This window comes from Gallus gallus, chromosome Z (assembly GCF_016699485.2).
Source record: "Gallus gallus isolate bGalGal1 chromosome Z, bGalGal1.mat.broiler.GRCg7b, whole genome shotgun sequence".
In the NCBI taxonomy this organism is placed as follows: Eukaryota; Metazoa; Chordata; class Aves; order Galliformes; family Phasianidae; genus Gallus; species Gallus gallus.
Window position 1 is genome coordinate 64,838,509 of NC_052572.1, and position 24,471 is coordinate 64,862,979.

The window sequence follows — 24,471 nt, forward strand, 5'->3', positions numbered from 1 at the left end:
GAGCCCGTCAGCACAGCACGCTGGACTGTTTTATTTAAATAAGAGAGAAGCTTTATTTAACTCTTAGAGATCGTTAGTACAGGATCAACGGCAGAACGGTTCCTCTGGTTACCTGACGGCGCAGACGTCCGTTACGCCCCTCCCGGCTCAGGGAGACGCTGGAGCGCGGGAAGGCCCCCGCCACCTCGCTACGTTGGGTTACCAGAGGAAGCGACGGTGAGGTTGCGCGGTGGCAGCGAGGCGCGCCTCGTTGCACGCAGCTGCCCGCCGTGCAGCCCCCAGCAGCCCTCCGGAACGACAGTCCTGCCGAAGAATCGGCTCAAATGTATCCCCAGTGTCCTCCAGGCCGCGGGCCTGGAATGTTCCGTCGCTCGTTTTCTAAGCGCAGAGCTGATGAGGTTACGCTACAAGTTGTGTCTGAGACAAACACGTGAAATATCCCCATAGAGCATCGAGAAGACAGCAAAAGGTGAATAGTCCCACAAACCTGTGCCAGCATTTTGACTGACAACAATAGCGACTGGGACTTGGTTTCCTTGTTCTCTTCTTGGTAAACGGTTGTGGCAGTTACCAAACCTCGGTTCGTGGAACCTCGGTACAAATCACATGCATCCCGAGTACATAAATAGATTTTAAGGACCCACTATAAAAAATACGTACAATACTAAATCTGATGGTGAAAACTCACACTTAATACGTTTGTCCTCCCTGAAGAGAAAGGAGGCTACCGAGGGGAAAGAAAAGCAGGAGAGGGAAGCAGAAAAGAGAGTGCAGAATTCCCGTCTTATTGCTACGCTCAGATTACTTCAAGGATAATCTGGCTGCTTCTTAATCCTTGAGAGGTCAGACTGCATCGGGACCTTTGCACACCGCGCAGAAGAAAGAAAGATCAGCGTTTATAAAAATAGCATCTGTTTTAGTAAGACAAATCCCTAAAAAGTCAAGAGTTACCTCAGTTTTTCTACAAAAAGGAATTCAGAAGCACATGGTCCTGAAGCACCGGCATGGCACCCTAAGTCAGGACTTCACCGACAGTGCTGTTGTCAACTTAATTGCAGTTTTTCTCTTAAGATAGATTTGATGAGGGAAGGGGATGTACTGCTGAGTGACAGAGAAGAGCCAGGGAACACTGTCACTTCAGGGAGGAAGGGGGGAAAACCTCCGGTTTGTCCCAGAGGAGTTTGTAAGGGCTCCTCCAATAAGGTAACGGGGCCAGCTGTCCTGCTGAGATGGAATCAGAAAAGCCAAGGCACAGGTGGACCTAAACCTGGCAAGGGATGCGAAAAATAGCAAGAAGAGATTCTGTGGTACATTGGTTGAAAGACAGGCGAAGGAGAGCGTACCCCCTCTGATAACTTAGAAGGGAGAACGAAATACGGCAGATGTGGAGAAGACTGACTGGGTCTCCGCTGCCAGTCAGGCTTTCCATGCCCATTATGTCCCTGAACATCTAGGCTGAGGCTAGGTGAGCAAAATCCCTTCACTGTAAGAGCAGCGCAAGAGCAGCTGGGGCACTACAGGCCAGGTGGGTCTGCACCTGGGAAGATCATGGCGCAGATCCTCCTGGAACATGTGTTAAGGCACATGCAAAACAAGCAGGCGATCCAAGGCAGCCAGCACAGCTTCACCAAGGGCAGATCTTGCCTGACCAATCTGGTGACCTTCTGTGATAGAGTGACAGCATCTGTGGACAAAGGAAGGGCAACCGATGTCATCTACCTGGATTTCTGCAAGGCCTTTGACATGGTCCCCCCACCACATCCTTCTCTCTAAATTGGAGAGATGTGGGTTTTGAAGAGTGGAATATACGATGGCTGGAAAGATGTGGTCAGTGGATCTATAGCCAAGCAGAGGTGGGTAATGAGCAGTGTCCCCCTGGGGGTCTGTCTTGGGACCAGTGCCAGTGCCCCTGAGCGTCTTCATCAGGAAGATAGACAGTTGCATCGACTGCAGCCTCAGCAAGCTGAGTAGTGCAGCTGATAGAACAGAAGGAAGGGATGCCATCGTGATGGACCTGGACAGGCTTGAAAAGCGGGACCATGGGAATCTAATGAGGTTTGGAAGAAACAAGCTCCCTCACTGCTTCTTTGTAAGAGAAGTGCTCCAGCCCTCTCATCATCTCCATGGCTCTCCTCTGGACCCAAGTCCAACATCTCTGCACTGTGCTGGGGACCCCAGCCTGCATGCACTATGCCAGAGAAGGCTCCTGGGAGATGTGATGGCACCCTTCCAGTACTCAAAGGAAGCTTAACATTTACACAGTCTGACAGTGATGGGACAAGGTGGAAGGGATTTAAGCTAAAAGAGAGGAGATTTAGGTTAGATGTTAGCAAGAAACTGTTTACCCAGAGAAGCTGTGGTGCTCCATCCCTGGAGATGCTCAAGGCCAGGTTGGATGAGGCTGTGGGCAGCCTCACCTGGTGGGGGGACACCTGCCACGGCAGGGGGATTGGAAGTAGGTGATATTTAAGGTCCCTTCCACTCTGAGCCATTCTGTGATTCCTTGTGCTGATCGAATACAAGTGTCAAGAGGTGTCCACCTGTATTCATACTGACGTGTGAAGTATGCAGTCAGCTACCTAAGACCTCATGTTAGAACCTCAAACGGCAAAAAAGTTCTTTGCACTTGGAAAGCACATGCGTCAGGTTGAGATTAGATCTGACTGCAGCAATTTCTTTAATACTTATCTGAGTACTTAGGAGGCAAGATAGCACAGCTGGAAGTTACACTACACAGTGTCAGCGCTACAGCAGTGTACAGAGGTAAGCAACTGCCTTCTTCTGCAACTGTAGTAAGTGTAAGGTTTCAGAATGTTAGAGAACATTACAGGCTACACTTGTTTCTATGGTAAAGTAACAGATGGAAGTTGGGTTCCTATTTTGTTTAAGTTCATTTTGAGAATCCATTAAAATCAAAACAGTTTTAGGAAATTTGCTCTTTAGTGTTTGTTGCATTAAGCTTTGGTGTTCGAAGCTAGCAAACCAGTATCCTGCCAGAAACTGGTCTCAAAATAAATGTTCCAGAAGGAAAAATACCAATTCCATTTTCAGCGGTAAGCTTGCAGGATCTGACATCCCACCATGGATCACAGGAATCAGAGCTTTGTCCAATTCATTCAGGTACTTCTGTGGAAAAAGGTGACCTCCAGATCCTGCCAAGTACTCAACCTAGAATGGAAGCGCATTAACATTTCTTCTATTACCAAGAAAGACAAGTGTGTAGTATCTCAGTAAATCAATATTTCACCTAGCATCATGTAGACAGAAAATAACACATACACTAGGAAGTGGGTACGTTTCCCGGTCAATTAGTTGAACTATCAGAATTGTCACTGAATCTTTAGATTTACCAGACCACACATCCTCTGTGTCTCACACCACTTGAGATTTTTGTCAAGAATGATCTGATCGTATTCTATCACCACAGTGACTATTAATTTCAAAATACATTACTGAAAAATAATTTTACAGAGTATTTACAGCTTCTCTTAAAGATAAGGAAGTTTTACAGTTTACTTCCTTCAGACAAGTGTATTCCAGCTCCAGAGTTCTGCAGTCTTTTTAGGAGCATCACATACTAAATGGAGCTAAGCAAACCTGTCTTCTGTAGAAATGCTGGAGCAAATGTCTTACCAATGTCGGGAGATAATGCAGCAGAAAACTACATCAAGAAAAGCATGAGAAAATTAGTTCTATGATTCCTTTTACTACCTCTACAGATAAATGAGTGCCAAAGAGGCAGAACCAGACAAAAACTGGTAACTTACAGCAAACAGCTGCTACAGCTTAGGGCAGAAAGGGAAACAGAAGTAATTACTTTGTGAACTATTAGTTGTTAAGACAGCTCCTAAATGAAATTTCACCCTCAGTCTGGATCTGGGGTAGGATAAAAACTAGGAACATTCAGAAAGAGATCCAAAGATGTTTACAGGAAATGTTTCAGAATTGTAGTATATAAAAGTTGAAAGATTACCATATCTGAGTCAACCGAAACTCTCAGGCCTATCTTATTCATCCCATTCTTCTTCAGGGTTTTAAGGTGTGGGCAAAGAGCAGCGCTGCAGGCAGCAGCAATGTCTTTAGCAAACTGGAGATGAACAGGACTGGGTAGTTCATGGTCCTTTAGGAAATAATACACCTGAAATTACAGATACAATAAGGATATTCAGCAGTCTGGTCATATGAAGAGTAAAAAAAAAAAAAAAAACGTAATTCAGTATTCAGTTAACACAGAACAAAGTGAGCTATCGATGCTTGTTTGCTGGCATAGTATTCCTCGCGTTTCATTTGTTCAATCAAAATACTTAAGTAACCATAAGAATATCTAGATTACATACTCATAGAGTTAACAGTGTTAACAGACGTACACCATTTACTCTTTTTCAGAGGAAAGTAATGTAAAGTATATAAACTTATCACATAATTACAGAACAGTTTGCACATTGGTACGGCTATGCATATTTTAACTTCTTTCATAGTAACATTTAGTACTCTTGTTTTAGCACTTAACTACTGTAAGTAGTAGCAGTAAAAGAAGTTCAAGTACAATGTAATTTACTAACTTCAGTACACTTCAGAACTTTTCCTTTTCTTTCGAAGTCTCTGATGTGTGGTATTTTTTCACTCCAAGTTCCTTCCATCGATTTTCCATCTACTGGGCTTAAAATTCTATGGAAGAGAATAGTATTGTCAACAATTAGAATAACATTTTGTTTCATAAATGTTTTCCCATTCTAAAGCATAATGTTTAGTTATCTTTAAAAGCTATTTAACAGCTCTGTAACAAAATAATACAGGATTTGCATCATAATATAGAAGCTACAAAAAGCAGTATCCTAGACAGGGAACAAACAACACTTACTCAATAGAAACTTTACCTTAGGGGTCTGTGAAACTGAAGCTGCCTAAGTTAAAGCCACTGTTTGTTCTAATCAGTCAAAAAAGCCACAAAAAAAAAAAAAAGCATATGAAGGCAACCCCGCCACCTGAGAAAGAGCTTGGTTAACATGTGGCAAGTTTTGAGTTAATGATGCGTAATTAAAGTTTGATGTTATTCATGTAACTGTTCAAATATATATTCAACAAGGAATATATATATATATATATATTTTTTTTTTAATTAAATGCTGCCATTCAAAGCAGTGAGTGGCAAAGAGCAGTACTGTGCACTTCCAAGCCCTCAACCCCAGAAACTTGAAGGGGTTAATTGCATCCTTAAGATGGTTAGTGATCTGGCTGATAGAGACTTCCAAGGGAACCTCAGGTTTCACAAATTCTTCCTATCAGCTTCCCCAACAGAGAAAATGGTATTGATTTTGACAAATAGTACAAACGAAAAACTGTTCTGCTAGTGACATCTAGAGGAGAGCAGGCGGCTTACTGTCCTACTCCCTTACAGGTCTTTGCAGCAAATTACCTGAATAAAGATGTCTTAGATTAATTTCTTGAAAGAAAAAGCAGATATATGAAAGTTAGGAACATGATAATTATATGCTTTGCTATTATATTTACCCTTTGTTTGTTTTTTCTTCATCATCCACCCAGCAAATATCTACATATTCTTTTAGACCTTCTCCATCCACTTTGCCACAAGTTATTTTGAAGTCCTTCTTGTCTCTTAATGCTTGACGTAGGCTTTCCATTGTTTCTGGTGTTATTTGGACCATTAATCCATCTACAAGAAATATCGGTTAAAATCCTCACTTGTCTACAGGAAGAGACCCACCTGTACTCAGCACTGGTGAGGCCGCACCTCGGGTACTGTGTCCAGTTTGGGGCCCCTCACTGTAAGAAAGACATCGAGGCCCTGGAGCGTGTCCAGAGGAGGGCAACAAAGCTGGTGAGGGGTCTGGAGCACAGGCCTTAATGAAGAGCGGCTGAAGGAGCTGGGGTTGTTCAGTCTAGAGAAGAGGAGGCTCAGGGGAGACCTTATTACTCTCTGTAACTACCTGAAAGGAGGTTGGAGTGAGCTGGGGGTCAGCCTCTTCTCTCGGGGGACTAGTGATAGGACTAGAGGGAATGGCTTCAAGCTGCGCCAGGGAAGGTTCAGGCTGGACGTTAGGAAATACTGCTTCTCTGAAAGGGTGGTCAGGCACTGGAATGGGCTGCCCAGAGAGGTGGTGGAGTCACCGACCCTGGTGGTGTTCAAAGAGCGTTTGGATGTTGTGTTGAGGGACACGGTTTAGCAAGAACCATTGATGAAGGGCGAATGGTTGGACTGGGTGATCCTGTGGGTCTTTTCCAACCTTAGCGATTCTATGATTCTAATGATGTATGTATTTCATCAATACAGCAGTGAACATGCTTCTAGATACTGGCAGATATGAAGGAAATGTTTGCACTGACTAATGTGAAGAGTTAAAACTTATTATGTAATAAAAGCAACAGATAAACTAGCACGCATTTTTATACAGCGCAGTTTGTGTTAGGTTTTCTACAAGTTAAAAAGTCCTGAAAGAGTTTTGCTTAAAATGGAACAAAGATCCTGCACAAGGCTAATTTTTGTTTTTAAAACCCTCTGCAGAACACACACTCAGTACAGTTCTTACCTTCAACTATACTGGATTTAGCTAGAAATCCTGAAGATGTCTTTAAGGCTCCATTAAATACCACAAAACTTGCACCTGTAACTAGAGAAAGTAGAGAGAAAGACTGACACTACATACTACTCAAGGTTGACATTACCAACATTTGACTTACCATTTTTAAATTAAAAAGATATTTCAGTGTTTTAATTAAAAAAAAAAAAAAAAAACCAACAAAATGGGGCAGAAGAGGTATTACTGTGCTGAAAGTGATGAGTCGCTTGGTCACAAGTTGGTACAAAGAACACTAGACTGTATCAAAAAAACACCACCTTTCTCATTTTATGAGCGCATACAGTATTTCTTTAAGACACTGAAAGATGGGTAACAGGCACACTGAAAGAGCCCAGCATGTGAAAAGGAGACAGCTAAGAGAACAGTGTTGTGGTGTTTCGATTTTTTTTAAAACATAAAACATATATGCCACACAACTTTAAATTAGATTTATTTACAGAAGATATTCCTGAAGCTTACAGTGTTACTAGTGAAACTAAAGCTGAACTACACTGAAAGGTCATATGGGACTTTAAGCAACCTTGACTAGAGGGAAGCATCCCTGCCCATGGCAAGGAGGTTGGAACTAGATGCTCTTTAAAAGGTACATTCCATCCCAAACCATTCCACCCTTCTATGACCTTTGCTCTAGAAACGTAATTGTTCCCCATAAGCACACTAGACAGCTTACCTTTCCGAGGATGTTTGTTAGTGCTGTTTGCTTGTGTATGATAGATACCCTGCTTATTCTGCACACACACAAAGTGAGAATCTGCTTCAGTATTAAAACTGGCTCCAATGCTAATTACATGGTCATTAGAGGAATTTATCACCTTCATCACCTGCCAATGTAAGATTTGTTATTAAACAGACAGATCTCATTCTGCAGTGCTCATTTTAAATATAAGACATTAGAAAAATCTAGCAGGATCACTCACTTAATTACAAAAAGTTTCAAGCTGATGAGCTGGAGTCAAATTAAGTATGATTGAGAACACTTCTTTGAGAGGGAAAAGTCTGAACACTGCTGGTCAATACAGAATATCAGAGCTGCAGGGATTTTATTGGTCACAAGACTGTATACTAAGCTTTTATACTTCATTATATTACTGCTCTTGTATTACTCAGTTTTTTGGTTAAAGCTCAATTAAACAGACTGCAATAAAAACTACACTGGCTTTTTTTTTTTTTTTTTTTTTTTAATAATATTTTAAGTAAAATATCACCTACAGGAAATATATAGGAGATACTCCTTGGAAATGCATGCTAGAAGACTTCACTGAAATTGTTCATCTTCCACACTTAACAGTTATCCTAAAAAATGACTTATTTCCACACATCATCCACTTCCTAAAATATCCAGAAAGAAGAATATGTGCACAGTGAATTTCACACTCTCTCCCCAGATATCACATGCTTCACAGAGTCTACTGCACAGCAAAGAGCACACTGGTGAGCTGCAATCAAGTGAAGGAATCACTTGCAGAATTGCATGGACACTGATCAGAGAATAAAAGCATTAATGCCTCTAAGAACTAGTCCTCCTCCTCTGCCGTCCCCCCACTCCCCACCATTAATAAAAGAAGTCATGTTAAAGATGTGACTGGTATTATATGAAAAAAAGATAAAAGCAGTTTGGAGTGTTTAACTTACTTGATTGTATTTCCCGAAGGGTATTTTAATACAGCTTCTACCCATTTCCACATGAACAAATAGGTTGTCTATGGTATGCAAAGTATATTGATAGTTTCTAAGGTCCTGCAATAGACAAAGATAATATGCTAAGACAAAGATGTTAGCAGACAGTTTATTTCCATACATTTTAGAATAAATGTTAAAGACTGAGTGCTTTACATCCATCTGCAGGCTTCTTATAAGTCATTAGAAGTAGCTAAAAACTTGATCCCTTTCATTTCCCTCCTCTGCTGCTGTGATTCACTGCAGAAGTACGTTAATGGATATATTAACAAATCTGTAGCATTCATGAAGTAGCTGTACTATTTAACAGTGGCTTACTTCAACTATGGCTACTTTATGCACATTGGGATTTTGTAATGTTTTAGACAATGTGAAATACTTCAACAGGAGTGGACAAGGTCACTTGGTTTGTTCAGCTCAGAGAACAGGAGATGGAGGGGAGACTTCATTGCTGTCTATCGCTCAATGGAGGGGAGCGGAGAGGGAGATGCTGATCTCTCTGGTGACCAGCGACAAGTTCAAAATGGAAATTAGGAGAAGTTACTCCCTGACGGGGTGGTTAGGCCCTGGAATGGATTTCTCAGGGCAGTGGTTAGAGCCCCAAGACTGCTGTTGTTCAGGAGTCACGTGAACAATGCTCTCAAATGCATGGTTTAATGCTTAGCTTCATGTGGAGCCAAGAGTTAAGACTTGGCAATGCTTATCAGTCTCTTCCAGCTCAGGATATTTTGTTCTATCATTCTGCAATCTCGAGTACTTGAAGTACTCCTTGAGTCTCGCACTGTTCATTATACCTCCTTCTGACAGAGGTTACCATCCATCAGCCACTTCTGAGGAATTTCCATATTCTGTTTTATTCTGGAAGAATGACGATAGATGTAAAATGGCTTCATTTGCCTTTCCTAGCACAACTTAAGAAAGGCTAGGAAGGCTTTTATCAGCTGCTGAATCAAGAAATCAGTGTCTTCCCCAGTCAGCTCAGCTGTAACAAGAGCTATTTATGAACAAGTCTCACTGCACTACAAGTTTCAGTTCAAATGGCATTATTTGATGGTATAAAGGATATCATCACAGATGTACCCTGCCTTCACCATTTACCACCACCTCAGTCACCTCTGTGGTGTTAGGTTTTATCATCTTTAACTGAGTTTGCGCCACATGTAGTTTAACAAATTCTTATTCTCTTGTTACACTATGAAATGAGAACTTTTTGCAGCCATTCTACAATGACTAAAAACTCTTGCTACTCTTGCCAGAAGAGGTGATCTTGCCAAGGAGCATATATTTCCACTGCCTGTTTTGAGCCTGAAGGTGCAATTCAGGCTAAAAAAAGGAATGGATATACCACGTCAGAGACTAAGGCATATCCATGTCAACACGTTCTTTGCAGCAGCAAGAAGCGCAACTGATGTGTTTACACTACCCCTTAGGTGCCTGTCTGCCTTTTCCAGGCTGTTCTTCTAGACCTTATTTATTTGTAGCTTAGGCATTTCCTGAATAATACAAAGGCTTAAGCCGATTAAGGAAGTCTCCCTCATATTGTCCTCCCTTCCACCCTCAAGTCCTTCCTCTGACCTCATATTGGTACTGTCCCCTCACTAGCGAGGCAGGGAGCAGGCTCACAGAATTGAGATTTAAGACTCCTTAAAAAAAAATTGCTAGCTAATTGCTAGCTTTGCTATAGTGCAGTTCCAATTCAGATCGATTCTCTATGCAGTGACATAGATACCAATAACAAGAAAAACAGAGGAGTGCCAAAGGTTGCTGTTTCCTCTATGCTATAACGGTTTCCAGATTTGAGAGGGTTTAGTGATCACCTAAGTATGTGCAATTTTCTCCACAACATTTTCAACACCTTTTGCTTACAGCATTAAGGATAAATTCTACATAACGTTTGGAGAAAGGTTACTGGTCAGGAATAGAAACTTACTAGAAGTTCAAATAAAATTATCTGAGAAACAAAGGAAAAGTTCTTGTCTTGAAATCAAGTCTTTGTATAACACAGATTGGTTTATCACATCAAGGATAAGTTCACATGTCAAAGTAATTAATATTACAATTAGAAAATATATCTGTCAAGTTTGCTTTTCAAATTTAATGACATACCATATTTAAGACAAGAATTCTTGCATGAAAGCAATATTTGAAAGAGAAAAATGCAACTGAATGGCAACTGCTACAAGCTTCAATGTAAGTTCCAAAGTTCTTCTCATTATTTAAAACTATTTCTTACCACCAGAAACTGTGCTATAACCAGTATGACATGGAAGACATCGTACTAGACTTATGAGACAAGGCTTTGGCAGTAGGAGAGTTGCTAAGAGGGCACAGCCCAACAGCTGCACCATGTCAGATCAGATGCAGCTCCAGTCAGCTCCAAAAGGGACCCACTGCAGGCCAGACCTGAGCCCTAAGCGATGCTGGAAGAAGCCAGTGGAGGAGCATGGTTAAGAAACGACCAGAAATGCAGCCCATGGTGGAGCCCATGATGGAACAGACGTATGTGGCCTGGGGAAAGTCATGAAGAGTCCCCACAGGAGCAGGACCTGGTCCATAGCTGCAGCTCAAGGAGAGCAGCCCACAGCGGAGGAGGGTTGGCAAAGCTGCTGCCCATGGGGACTCTGCTGGAGCAGCTCCTGAAGCATGAACCCCATAGTAGGGAGCCGTGCTGGAGCAGTGCTTTGGGGAGCTGCAGCCTGTGGGTAGCCCACACAGGATCAGTTTGAAAAGGACAGCATCCTGTGGGAGGGACATATATAGAGCAGGGGCAGAGAGTAACCATGAAAGAGCATCAGAGATGATGCATTATGGACTGACTGAAGCTCACATTCCCTGTTCACCTGCACGTCCTGGGAGAAGGAGGTAAAATAGGGTAGACAGGGAGGTTTGCTCTTAGCAAGAAACTTGCCCTGAGTAAGAAATCACCCTGTTTGTGATAGTCAATAAATTCTGGTAGTAAAGGGGACATTGACATAATTTATTATGTTGAATTTGATTTGACAGTAACTAGGGACCAATTTCCCTGTTCTTGTCTCAACCCTTGATCCCTCTTTCATTGTATTTTCTCCTTTGTGGAGAAAGAGTGGCTGCGGTGTATAGCTGCCATCAGGGTGAAACCGCCACACCTCCTTAGCTCACGCTTAATACATACTTGAGTAAGGAATTTCCAAGTCAGCTCTGAAGAAAATGTTAGTTCTTTAACTTTGTCAAAAACAATTCAGCTTTAAAGAATCTGAGGACATTTTACACAATCTGGATTACAACAGGAAGTGAAGTGAATTAAATAATTACTCACAACAAGTAGGTTCATAATTGTGTGTCCTATTTCTCTGAAGAGTGGCTTTCGATGTCTGAAACTTACTAGAGGAGTTGGATATACTGGAATAGAAGAAATAAAAAAAGTTACACTTTTTTATAAGTTTTATAGTTGTAAGTATTTATTTTCAGTTATAGAACAAGTTACTCAATTTCAATATCTGAACATTCGAGGGAAGTAGAGCCAGAGTGATTCTTACTTGCTGATAACCCCTTAGCCCACTGCATGGTTTTATCACCCACAGTTAAATCCTACTGCAATATCTGTACAGAGTCACTCCCAAAGTAGAGAAATCTTATGACAGAGACCTGCTGCTTCTTTTTCTGTGATTGACCAGCTATGTTTCTTTAAAAGGTGAGCTGAAAGGAAACACCCTTGATTCAGTCTTTGTGTCACCAGTTGTGAGAGGAGCAGCAAGGTTCAATACTTTCTTAAACACAAGTATTATACAGTTAACATCCAATCTTATATTAATGCTGTAGAATGAACTGAAGTACTACTTAGCATCAATAAACAAGAATGAAGTGAATGAAGTAGTTCATACAAAGTAATAAGCTTATAATTGCTTTGCAGTGCCATGGCTGGAGTAGAAAACATGCAGATGGAAATTAGGGAAAGCAAAGAGATCAGGAGACAAACACACTATCACATGAAGTCATTTAAAAGTAAAACAAACAGTGCAGCAAAGTGAAGATTATGAGATCAGTCCAAGAAAGTGCATGTTAGCACAAAAATGACAAGAAGATTAATACAAGTATGACAAAGAAGCTACCATCCTTGTCAACTCCCAGGCAGAAGCCTGGACAGCTGAACTCCACTATTCACTCAAATCCACAAACAACTGAATGATGCATTATTATAGACCTGATGCTTCTAAAATGGTAGTCTTAATTTACCAAAAGCCCATTCAATGTCGGAAAGTTGTGTATATTTTTGAAATTCATTACACTTAAGTAACATCTGCATGCTGCACCCTTTCAAAACTCCTGGTCTCCAAATAAAGGGCTATAACAGGAATACAAGTAACAGGAAACAAAACAGTATCCATACCTCTAAATTAGTGCCTGTGTTATTCAAAAAAGGCACACAAGCAACTTTAGAAAGTATTTAGGACAGCTTCTACTTTCAGGTCTTGTGCAAGCTACCTTTATCTGCTCTTGAAGGCAATAGTAGTTTGCAAAAATATTTTCTTCCAGTTAGCCTGGAGCAGAGTGAGCGAAGATCTAACTGGGGGAGCAGAAAGTGGCCATGTAAAGCAGCAAAGAGACTGCTGAACGTGATTCCCATGTGGAGGCCTTCTCACTGCACAACCTGTGCTATGTACATTATGTACTTTTCCCTACACCTCACTTTGAGAGAATGACTTCCATGTTTTTCAATACTGACATTTCAAATGCGCTAACTAGTATGTCATCCCTTTAAATAATTAAGACATCTCTCCACGTAATGAAGCACTAATATTTTGCCCATGTACTCCATTTCTGTTTTTTTCAAAATTGACAATTAGGCTGGTGAACTTCCCTTCAGAACTTTCTCCAGTGACAGCAGAAGTCAAACTACTTATTTTTTTAAGTGACAGACTTGGTTTTTAGGCCTAACCACCTTCAGCTAACACGAGGAAGAACCAGGTAAGTGTAGCAGAGTATCATAAATTCCCAGGTGTCTCAACAGGTTGGTTCTCACATATGAAACTTCAGCCTTATGCAAGAGTATGCAATATGAAATATTCAAAACCCCATTTGCAGTATTTTGTTTGACTACTAAAGATACATTTTTCAAAGGAAGTTTTACAGCTATACAGCTAGTTGAAGAACTAAAACTTACCTCCATATTCTGCTCCCAGTCTCAACATTAAACGGATTGGAAAAACTTTAGCCCATGGTATTTCCAGCTTATGGATTAGAATGCCACAAAGAAAAGGGTTATCTGGTAGCATTAAATCATCAAGTTTCTGGAAAGTTGGTGAAACAAACAGGAATCCTCCATGGTCTTCGTTACTGAGAAAATTTTCACTAAATGTGACATTTTCCATGTTTCTTAGTAGCCTTCCTGTTGAAAGAGGGTCAGAAAGTGTTTGTGTGCCTTAAAAAATACCATGCTATTGTGAAGAGAACTACTACCACCATCCCCTCATTACAGACTTGCAAATCATAAAGTATATTCATATCTTCCTGAAAGTCTGAAAGACGTCTAACCCCACAGAAGTACTCTACAGACTTATCTATTATCTACATGAACTTGGATATGCAAGTAGACTTTCCCCCCTCTCCCCCCAAAATATCCAAAACCCTAAAGTATCCAGTGCTCTGGCACACATGAACTTCAGTTAACAGACCTCACTTTTGTATAGTTGTGTGTACTGCACTTCTACCAATGAAGTCCCAGATGTCCTGAGCCATCAACACAAGGACTTATGCACACAATCTCCAAGACCATATGCATGAAGAACAGTAACAGGAAACGCAAACTAGATATTTACAGGAGTATTTGAGCCAGAGAAACGTACATTTTCTTTCAGTTTATTTAGAAACAAAGGCTGAACACTGAGAAGTTTTTCAGCCAGGTCAGATATCTACAAATGCATAAAAATCGCATAATCTTCCAACTCTGAAGGCAAGCAAGAAAATATCATAGCGTAACGTCAGACGTGATTCCATACCTTTTACTGCATTCTTATAGATGTCAATAAATAATTTGAATATTTCATTAGGAAAAGTCTTCTCATCTGGCAAACACTGCAACAGAATGACAATTTCTGCCTGCCCCAAACCGTGTAGCCCGTTTGTTGAGAAGTACCAGCATTTTTCTGAAGAATCTTCAATTAAAAAGACAGAGACCACAGTAATGCTGTTCTTCACAATCAGAAAAATAGATTTAATGGAGAAAGAAAAACAGAGCTACTTACAAGATATTAACTTGACATTCACAAGCAAGTTTGCATTTAGGATAAAAGTTAACGGACCGGCACCTCCTTTCTCAAGAAGCAAGGCGACCTGTTGGTGAGACAGATGCTCTTCCACTAGAGGATCTAAAGAAATTAATATCTGATTTAGTTCAACATGCCAGTCAACTACATAAAATAAAAAAATCAGCTGATAGTATATATGATTCATTAACGAACAATCCATTGTGCAGCACAGGTGGGAGGTTAAAGCTGATTTGCTGTATTAAATTCACACTTAGAAATCCCGCATCGGGTGATCCAATACTGACAACTGTTTACCTTTTCCTCTTTCACCCATGGCAAGCAGAAGCGGTGGCAGTTTATCACCATCTGGAAGAAGGTCGACGTCTTTCCGAACACAGTTTTCAACACCACAGAGCGCTCCGTAACTTGTAGGACTAACAGGCATTTCACTTTTAGTCCAATCTACTAAATTAGTACTAGTCTTCCCAGATTCCATGGCAGAAGAACACTCTGTAGTGTCTGGAGTCAGAGATTTATCACCATCGGTCATCTCACTCTGGCTGGAAATGGTCTGTTGTGCATCCTCTGAGGGAACAGAAGGACACAGTCCCTCCATTCTTGTAATACCATCCATTTCTTCTTTTGGTTTTGAATTTACATCAGTTAGCATGTCAGCTTCCTCTGCATTTGCAGCCTAGACGAACATAAGAATAAAGGTGGTCTATACTCTAGTCTCACAACAAACTGACTTCTACAACTTCCACGATAGCATTCTAGAAGACAGAGAAGTGACTAAGAAATCTACCAAGTTGATAGGAAATTAATTATTCAAGAAGCAACTCACCAAATCTACTCCCCATTTTGGGTGAATTTTTATTTGTTTGGCAATACAACATTCTCAGAGTGCTGTAGCTCAGTCATTTTAGCATACAGTCAGATTTAACACAAGCAACAACAAAGTCAGTATCCCTTGAGCAACCCAATTAGTGTTACTGTTTCTTCACTTGGAAACAACAGCCAAGTCTAGCACTCTACAGTCCAACTCATTTTTGGTTTGGTGTCAAACCTACGCTGCTAATTTTGCCGTGCCCTGTAACAGTACTGTATTACACGAAGCAACTTCTTGTATGACCAACTTAGGAAACACGCATAACTGTGTCAAACCACTCAAGAAAAAACAAGCAGAGTAATGACAAATGACTGACGACACCTTCGTAACAGTTAGTTATTCAAAGACTTTACAGAAGAATTTTTATTTTGAATATTTTCTACTACATCATTTTTGAAGGTCACGTATGTCATGGTCAACAGGGAGCAAAGTTATCTCAGCAGAATTCATGCATCTACACACAGTTCTTAATTCATACCACATGCAGCTCTGGCAGATCAGGGCGTACTGCGTCCTGGGATGACCTCTTTGCTCCAGATGAAAGCTTTGTTGTATATGCCACTTCACCAGTCGGCAAAATACCATCTGCAAACCAAACTCTCTTCTGTTCTTTGGGGCATAGCTCTAGGACAGGTCGAGAAAAAACACTGACTTTGTATTATTTTACTGCCCTAATAACTAAAAGGGATACACATTCAGAGGCCCTTCTCCCACCAGTTACATAGAGAATTTGTTAACTGAAACCAAGCACAGGTAGACAGCTTGACTCCAGTCACAATCCTATCAGGTAAATGCATGGAAAAAACAGCTCCTCACAGCAGAGGAAGCTGCCATGCTATATCCTGTATCACGCTACCTATCAAAACTTCTTCGTCAACCATCCATTTGTGATAAAGTATGAATAAAATGCTTACCACAACTAGAAGATGAAACGCTAAAAACATAGCTAACCACCATGTTTAAAAAATTATTTTCATCAATAAAATCAGATATGTAGTAACAGTGGAACAAAGACTGCTTAATGGCTAATCATTCATCCTTATGGAGAATGAACTCCTACTGCTTTTTACCCTTTCCCTAAAAGAAGTACTTTTGTTTACTGTCAAACTGGCCAACACAATGCACAACAGACGTCTCCTAAGCAATGTAAAAATTATGAAAGTAATATCTGAATTGAACAAAGAAACTGCAGGATAAACATAGAAAAAAGACAACCTCTGTTTATGAAACGTGGATGCAAGACGGATGTTGTCAGGCTCATACATGGAGCCTGAACTCAAAACTAACAGTCAGTTTCCTGAATCTCAATTCACAGAATTTCTGTTCAATACCATATCTAGCATACATCCAGAATATAATAAACAACTTTTCCCAAGCAGATCTTGAAAAAGAGTTAGTTAAACTATACTGTGTTAAACATACCTTCGTTGTCAGATTGTTTAAGTGCTGAAACGGGCAACGGTGAAGAAAATAAGGGACAGCTGGCACTACCAGGTATACAGGCTTCCTGCAAAGGTGGAGCAGAAGAATTCTCAGAGGAGACACTGGAATTAGGGACAGGACCTGTTGGACTCATCATCCTTTCAAATGCCTGTGCTAAATTAAAATACAAAAAATTGTTTAAGTGTTTAAATGTAAAAACAAAATAAAAGCAGTAATTCTAGTGTGCAGTGCAATACTGAGGGTTTGGGCTGTTTTTTTTGTTGTTTTGTTTTGTTTGCAAAAGCAGTGCACAATTTAGTGAGCTAGTTGTGTAAATTGAATGCTCAAGCTACTGCACAGAAGAAAAATCTAATCTTATGGATTTTCAATCTGCCCCTCAGCATGTAGAAGGCTACTGCAGCAGGGTGGAAGATGGGGCAGAAATCTCTTTTCTTGGGCTCCTGCCACAGATGACCCACTTGAAGCACCGAAGCTTCCCAAAAGGCATGAAAATTAAAGATAGTAGCTATACAGATTATTTGTTAATGATTACTAGTTATTCAAAAACACCTTTTCTTCACCTTTATTAATATCATCATAGCAGCGAGTACAGACTCTTGCTTCCTTCTCCATGTACTGTAGTTTGCACTTTCGCTTGCAACAGCCGCCACAAAAAACCTGAACAAGAAAGAGACTGAAATAAGTACTATAAGCAAAGTCCCAATATTTCCTGAGTTAGGTTCCTATTATATCATTTCATCTAATTAAAATAATAAAGCATACGTAAAATATTCTCAGGAACATGGAAGAAGAAGAAAGTGGAGGACAATGGATGAAGAAGAGGAGCTTTTGCACATTTATCTTACAATAAGTTTCTGTGTTGAGAGAAGGGAAATTACCAGAACTCACAGGGTTTTGTTAATATCAAAAGCTCCACGGTTTGGTCTGAAGTCTGCTTTTTGAGTTCTTACCCTGTTTCCCAGAACTGCACACACTCTCAAACACTCAGGAACACTATGCTGTAGCACAGCTCTGCAGCATTAACTAGGGTAACACTCTGGGCACCACGCGTTGTCATTCTACTCTCAACAGAAGATACACTGGTCACTTATTTGGGGAATCCTTATGATCTGCAGAACTATCTAATAGGGAAGCCTACCACGTCATGCTAGCACTTGTGACCCCATGGAAATTCACCAGCTGAAAATCTCTGAAGAACTTAATACCTGAGAGTTGAACCCATTTTTTTTTAATAGTTGTTTTTGTTAGTTTTAAAGCACAAGGAAGTTTACTGTCACTTTCATGACTGAAGAATTTCAAGTTCAGCATCTGCTGAAATTCTGCACAAAACCTCAAAATGCTACGTTGTGTATTTCCATCAAGACTGCCTCCAAGGAAGACTGCTGAAAATGCAGTAATAGTTATTTTCTTTCTTTCTTTTTTTTTTTTTTTTATGAATTCTTCAATTTACAATTAAGGTAAAACAATATTCCAAGTGATTCTTGGTCTTGTTTAACAAGCCCAAGTGTCCTTTCTTAAAACCTGATACTGTATTTTGTTCTCGGAAGTATTCTGTTAAATCCTCAATAGTCTAGGGAATGTTTATCTAAGAAGGAACATCTCAGTTTGAAATGTTAAAAAAGAATAGACTGTAGTAGTTGTTTATCCCAGGGATACAGGTGGAATAGGAGTAAAGAGTGCTTCAGACACAGAAAATACAGAACTGTGATCCGTAACTTGTTATTTTCAACTACTCCACACGGTCTAAAATTTGTCAGGCATTTCCGTTGGCCCAAAGCATTCGTTAGAAGTCTACAAAGCCAGCCTTCTGCACATGGTGAGAAATGCTCATATCATTAACTATGAACTCACCTCCTCCCAGTACTCTCTGATATACAGGCAGGAGAAAGAAAAGCCCATAAAACTTCCTGGTGAGGGCAGATCTAGTTATGTAAGGACAAACGCCCACAGATTAGCCAGGCTTTTTGTTTGTTTTTAAGATCATAGATAAAAGCACCTGGTACATAGCTGCACAATGATTAGCAGACTCTTCCAAGAAATACATATACTTATTTAACTCTAGGCCCTCTGCAATTTAATATTCAAGCCTATATCATCCATCTTTCATGCAAGATGTCTGACGTTATCTCAAAACCTTCAGGAAAAATAAGGAAGGAAATATGTACACAATGACAAGCAGCAACAAGAGAGACAACTGATAACTAATGATATTAAAATGCTTATCTGGAACGATAAAAATAATTCTAAGTTGCACCAGTTCACTCCCAAATTCACCACTACTTCTGTTAATCTTGTAACTGCTTTACAGGAAAAACCAGAATGATGTGAACAAGTGCTGAACCCCAGAGATGAGACTCATCTGTTCTATTGCTTTAATGCCACCTTTGAAGATAACTACTACCATCTCTCACCAGGATTCAGGGCATGGCTGGAACCAGCTATTCTTATATCAGCAGGACCATTCTTGACCCATTTGTCTCACAGCAGTTAATATCCACACTGCACGAAGGCACTCTATTCTGAGATTCCAATCTAACTCTCGGACAGCTATCCAAACCAGGGCTCAGTGCTTCCCAAACATTTTACCAACACTGTCTCAGGAATTACACTGGCTAGAGTAATCTCAACTGTGCAAACAAACAAAACAAACAAACAAACATACAAACAAAAAAAAACATTAGTTGCCTTGTTACTCCCTTCAGTACAGCATCTGAAGAGCACAAGAACTGCTTTGAAAGAACAGAATACCATTTTCTACATGAGCAGAATATACATCCTGTCTGGTTTAAAGGAGATTTGGGGATGGGGGAAAGCACCTTTCCAACCTGAACCATATCTCTACAATCTCAATCATAGAATGCCGTTTCTAATTTTTTTTTTTTTTTTTTTTGCACGTGCACACAAATACCTGGTGCTTTTCTTGCAAGGTGGATTAGCAAGTTTTCATGCACTATCATTTTCAGCTATGTAAAGATTCCAGAGGTAATATTAGCCTTTACAAAAAAATACCTTTCAAAACCTTGGTCCGACAGAAGCCTTCTACTCCTTACCACAGTTAGGTGGAAGCAAAGCTAAGTCTGCTACTCCTAATTATCTCCAGGAAAACAAAGTGGATTAAGAGGAAAACAACTAAAGAAGAAACAGAACAACAGAAGAAAAATAAAAGCTATTACGATTGAACTCCTTTAAGTAGGAAAAGCCACGTTAGAAATCACATTTGATCAGTGCAAGACAGTAAAATAAACATTCCAGTTGCTTCCATATTAATGTGATATCCATAACAATTAATGCTTCCATATTAATTAATTTATCTCGCCTGGAAACACACATGCTTGGTGAAGTTATTAAGAGTGTAACTGGAAAGGATCAATAGCTAATCAGCTGCAATCAACCTTAGGGTTTCAAATGCTGGGTAGTACAACAATCCTTTGCCAAGTGCCATTCTCCTCTTACACATGGTGCCACTAGGACCCTCAATAAAGGCATCACCTCAATCTTAATGCACAAGAAACAAGAGGTGGAAACAAACTAAGGCACAGATAGTGCAACAGAGCAATGGCTATGAAAATGAGTCTACTGAGCAACAAAACTAAATCTGGTTGGGCTACAAAGAGAAAACGTACCACATCAAAAAGCAAACAATTAAATTAATGGAGATGAGAATTTGACCTTGTGTGCTGCAGATGGGACAAAAAGCAGGCATCATTGCTACCTTACACATTCTTCCAGCACAGAAGCCAGAATTCCCAAGTTCTGACACTTTCCCTGATAATAATAAATCTGTAGGACTACATAAAAATTAAACAGTTCTAGGACAGTTCAGAGAGGACAACTGTGAATTTCTACCTGGTCCTCCTCAAGCTGGCAGTAAACGCTGCAACTCAACAAGGGTCCATGAGAAAAGTAGACTTTGTTTTTAAAGACAAGTAGCAAAACAGTAAGCTAATGCATATTCAGAAAAGCTATGACAGTTACAGCTGCTTAGCACTCCATTATCTCTAACAGTTACACCATCTGTACTGCCTTCACTCATTTTCTGAATGCAAAAGCATTGTGAAGCACCCAGAATTACTTTGCTCTTACGCAAAGACATTCTGAAGTTAACACACAGGATTAACAACAGTAACAGCAGTTAGCTGTAAGCAGCAGTGAGTACTGGAGGGCGTTTCTATTCCCATCTCCAGAAGACAGGCGATAAATTTCATAGTGAATATAAATAAGAACTTCAAGAAGCTCAAAACCATACTCTAAAGAACTGTATTTTAAACTGTTATAAAATTTTAGTAGGATATATAACTGCCTAAATTCAATAACACCTAGCTTGTCACAATGAGAGCTTCATTTTCTTGGCACCCCGCTGCAGACCTACACTTTCTATAGGCTCGCTGTGACAGAAGAAAATGGGGATTATGCTTTGAATACACGATACTAGAAGAGGGACTCTGCTGAAAAAAAAAAAAACCAACCAAATCATGTCCTTTAAAATGTGATGAAAGAAGCTACTAAGTACTGACTAGACTTTGCACCATTTCCTCATCCACAAAGCCTGGAGAAGAACACTGAAAAACAATCAGTTCCATTAGTATTATATTTGTATTTACACACCACTACATAAGCTGTAATAGCTCACAAAGAAGTTTATTTTTTATTAAAAACAAACTTTAGCATTATTTACTCACTGCAGACAACCATAGGCTGGAAAAATGGAAAAGTCTACAGATTACTTGCTCAGTTAGCGAGTACCATTCACTCAGCAGAAGTAGCATACTTCACTCTGCTCTCCTTGACAACTCCCTTGGGAAACTGTGCAGACATTTAAACACACTGCACAACAGATTATAAGTCCTTTGCACGGTTGCTGCTGTGATAGCTCCTGAAAGAACACATCCTTCCAGAGTAGCAGATATTGTTTTACACCTATCATAATCACTTTTCTGAATTCTAATTGCCGTCATTGCCTAAATTTCTGATGATGAAACACTTAAGCTTAATCTAAAATAAGTAATAAACTGATTCACTGTAACAATCACTGCAGTGCGCACTGTTACATCTCCCCTGTTACAAAAAAGAACAGTACGCTAGCCGGTAATGGAAGGTAAAGTAAAGGTATGAAAGGAAAATGTTCTTATTTTCAAAAAAGAAGTCTTTTTTTTACTTATTGTAGTCTTTCCTAAGAGTCTAACTCTGATGTAAAATTTAGAAAAAGAAAACACACAAAAAAACCCTTAGAATGTTGACATAATTCATCTTTCTCCTTTGCATTCCAGTTATCCCTAAATCAGAGTACATTTGCTTTCAGTAACAAAAGGACTCCTCACCAACAACTTACTTTTCCACATGCACGACAGTGGTGTCGTCTTTTTGTAAACGTGAACTTCACTTGACAGTTCATGCAGTTGGGTGCCTCTGAATCAGGAACCCACAACGGTTGCTTCTGCAGAAGAGCTGCAGGTGTTTTAAGTGATTCTACACTTTGAAATGTTTGACTTTTTCCTGCTTCAGTGCCATTTTCCCCAGCAGGTTCAGAATTTCCGTCAGAAGTAATGCTGTTCCTTGAGAAGGGAGCTTCTGGAGTAACTGCTCTCTCAAGCACATGTGTTTGATTCAGTTGTCTCTGACCAACAGCTCCTTGTGTACTGTCACACAACAGCTTTGGTCTTGCACCTTCAGTAGGAAGCTTTGAAACTCGTGCATCACTATCGTGCTCAGTCACATTTTGAATATGAAACACACTCTCCTCTGCTAGAGGTTTCACCTTATGGGCAGCAAGAGAGACTTCAAGGTCACTACTAATGCTAGTTATATCCTCCAGTTTTGTCTGAGCATGTTCTTCAGTAACCTTTGTGAAATCCAGGTTCTCATCTCCCAAATTCACTTCTGTGTCAGCTGTCATTAAGTTATTACTATTGCTTAAAGAATTCAATGAACTGGACAGATGACTTTGCCCATACAAGAATTCGTCAAGCTCTGCATCACTTACAAGACTATTACTTTCAACAATATTCTCCTCAACAGTAAAGTCAGCTACAATTTGGCTAATACTTTCATTGTAGTAACAGTCTATATCAAGACCATATGGCTCAGCTTCATACTCCAAAAAAGTAGAAGCAATAGCTTTGATTTGACCAGAATCACTATCTTCAATTACATTCTCAGTATTACATGTCTCTCCGTCTCTTTTTTCTACAACAATTTGCTTGATTTTAGTTAAATATCCTTCCTGTTCATGTAAGTCAGTCTCTTTGTAGGATTCACAATCAGAGAGATCAGCTGTTAAACTGTCACTAATAACCTCTGCTATTTCATTCTGAGGTAGAGAATTAGCAACTTCTTCTGTTAAAACTGAGGAACCACCTTGAGATACAGGAAGTGGTGGAAGATGTGGCAGTGACGTCTGGACATCCTCGACTGATACACATAAAGGTAAAGCACTGTTTAGTACTGCAGTGCCAGCAACTTCTTCACTACCCACATTATCTTCTGTAATTTTCTCTTCTAGTTCTACTTCAGCCCCAGTTTGACATGTGGAGCCTTGTAAAGTATGACTTTCAGGTAATGTTCTGTGGCTTTTGTCCAACTGATGTCTATGCAGCAGATCAGAAGGAGTGGATTCCACTTTACACTCATCTTCCGAGGTTATACTTTCTGCAGCATTTCCTCCATGTATCTCTTCACTCACTGGAGAGCACATGCTTCCATCTGGTGGCTCAGAAGGCAATTTTTCACATGCTGTCTCATCTTTGGGATCGTACACATTTGAATTCTGTAATGTTTCAGAGACACACGCAGTATTAGGGTGAGCAGTTTGTTCAAGATGATCAAATACTTCAATACAGGACTGTATCTTTAAATTGAAGTGATAATCACACAGATCTGAAACCTCTGCTTTAGCAAAAACACCTGATTTTAAAGCTAATTGATTACTCTCTTCTGTTTTAAGAGGTCCTGAATGTTGTAGCATTGAGTCCCCATCATTCTGCTCTGTATATGAAACACCTCTGCAACCCAATGAAAACAGATCATCAGGGAGAGGTATGCAAGATTTGCCAAAGACACTCAAACAGTCTTCACTACATTGAGAGTCACCTGGCTGCAATTTCTGAGTATCTACATTAGCACCTGCTGAACGGATCAAGTTACTTATGTCATTAACAAGATCACACATAGGTACACTACTTCCCAGGTTTGAACCCTGACTTCCTTCTGAGAAAGCACTGTTCACAATGGTCAAAATATCAGGCCCAGAAACACTCCTCTCATTTTGTGATGAACAATTCAGAATCCCTTCATTTGGTCTGGTGTGGCTGGCTTGAGAGATTTCTTCTGACGCAGTATAACTGTTAGCATTCTCCTGCAGTTTTTGTGTTGGGTATACGCGTTGCAAGAAATCCAAATCCAAAGGAAGGGAATGATGTTTTGAATCATATGGATTTTGAGGAGCTCTGGAGAGGTCGCATTCATCTATTTTAAGCAAAAAAGAGATCAAAAGCAAAGTTTATAAGAGTTAACTGTTTCTACAGTGCATGTCCTCAAAATTTCATATATTCACTACTGTAAACTTTAACTTATCATTCATTACTTTCATATTCCCCATAACAGTCACTTAACCAATATTACCACACTGCAGTAGGAGGCAGTG

General features: G+C 40.0%; 1 protein-coding gene across 7 annotated transcripts in view; it reads right to left on the minus strand.

Moving 5' to 3' along the window:
• Positions 1-28: 28 nt before the first annotated feature.
• The window catches only part of ZFYVE16 (zinc finger FYVE-type containing 16), a 31,641-nt gene continuing 7,198 nt past the window's right edge, over positions 29-24,471 (minus strand). For 5 of the 7 annotated variants that reach the window (XM_025144951.3, XM_004949465.5, XM_004949464.5 and 2 more), the window contains 16 exons: positions 22,162-24,293; positions 17,393-17,489; positions 16,812-16,985; positions 15,868-16,013; positions 14,816-15,194; positions 14,498-14,620; positions 14,252-14,407; positions 13,417-13,641; positions 11,572-11,654; positions 8,232-8,336; positions 7,270-7,420; positions 6,549-6,629; positions 5,512-5,674; positions 4,563-4,668; positions 3,974-4,138; positions 29-3,168 (listed from right to left, as the gene is read on the minus strand). In XM_025144951.3, coding sequence (XP_025000719.2) covers positions 3,007-3,168; positions 3,974-4,138; positions 4,563-4,668; positions 5,512-5,674; positions 6,549-6,629; positions 7,270-7,420; positions 8,232-8,336; positions 11,572-11,654; positions 13,417-13,641; positions 14,252-14,407; positions 14,498-14,620; positions 14,816-15,194; positions 15,868-16,013; positions 16,812-16,985; positions 17,393-17,489; positions 22,162-24,293 — 4,448 coding nt within the window. In that variant the 3' untranslated portion in view covers positions 29-3,006. Of the gene's footprint in view, positions 3,169-3,973; positions 4,139-4,562; positions 4,669-5,511; positions 5,675-6,548; positions 6,630-7,269; positions 7,421-7,808; positions 7,929-8,231; positions 8,337-11,571; positions 11,655-13,416; positions 13,642-14,251; positions 14,408-14,497; positions 14,621-14,815; positions 15,195-15,867; positions 16,014-16,811; positions 16,986-17,392; positions 17,490-22,161; positions 24,294-24,471 lie in introns of those variants that run through there. The other 2 variants (XM_015280666.4, XR_005843210.2) reach the window with 2 other exon arrangements.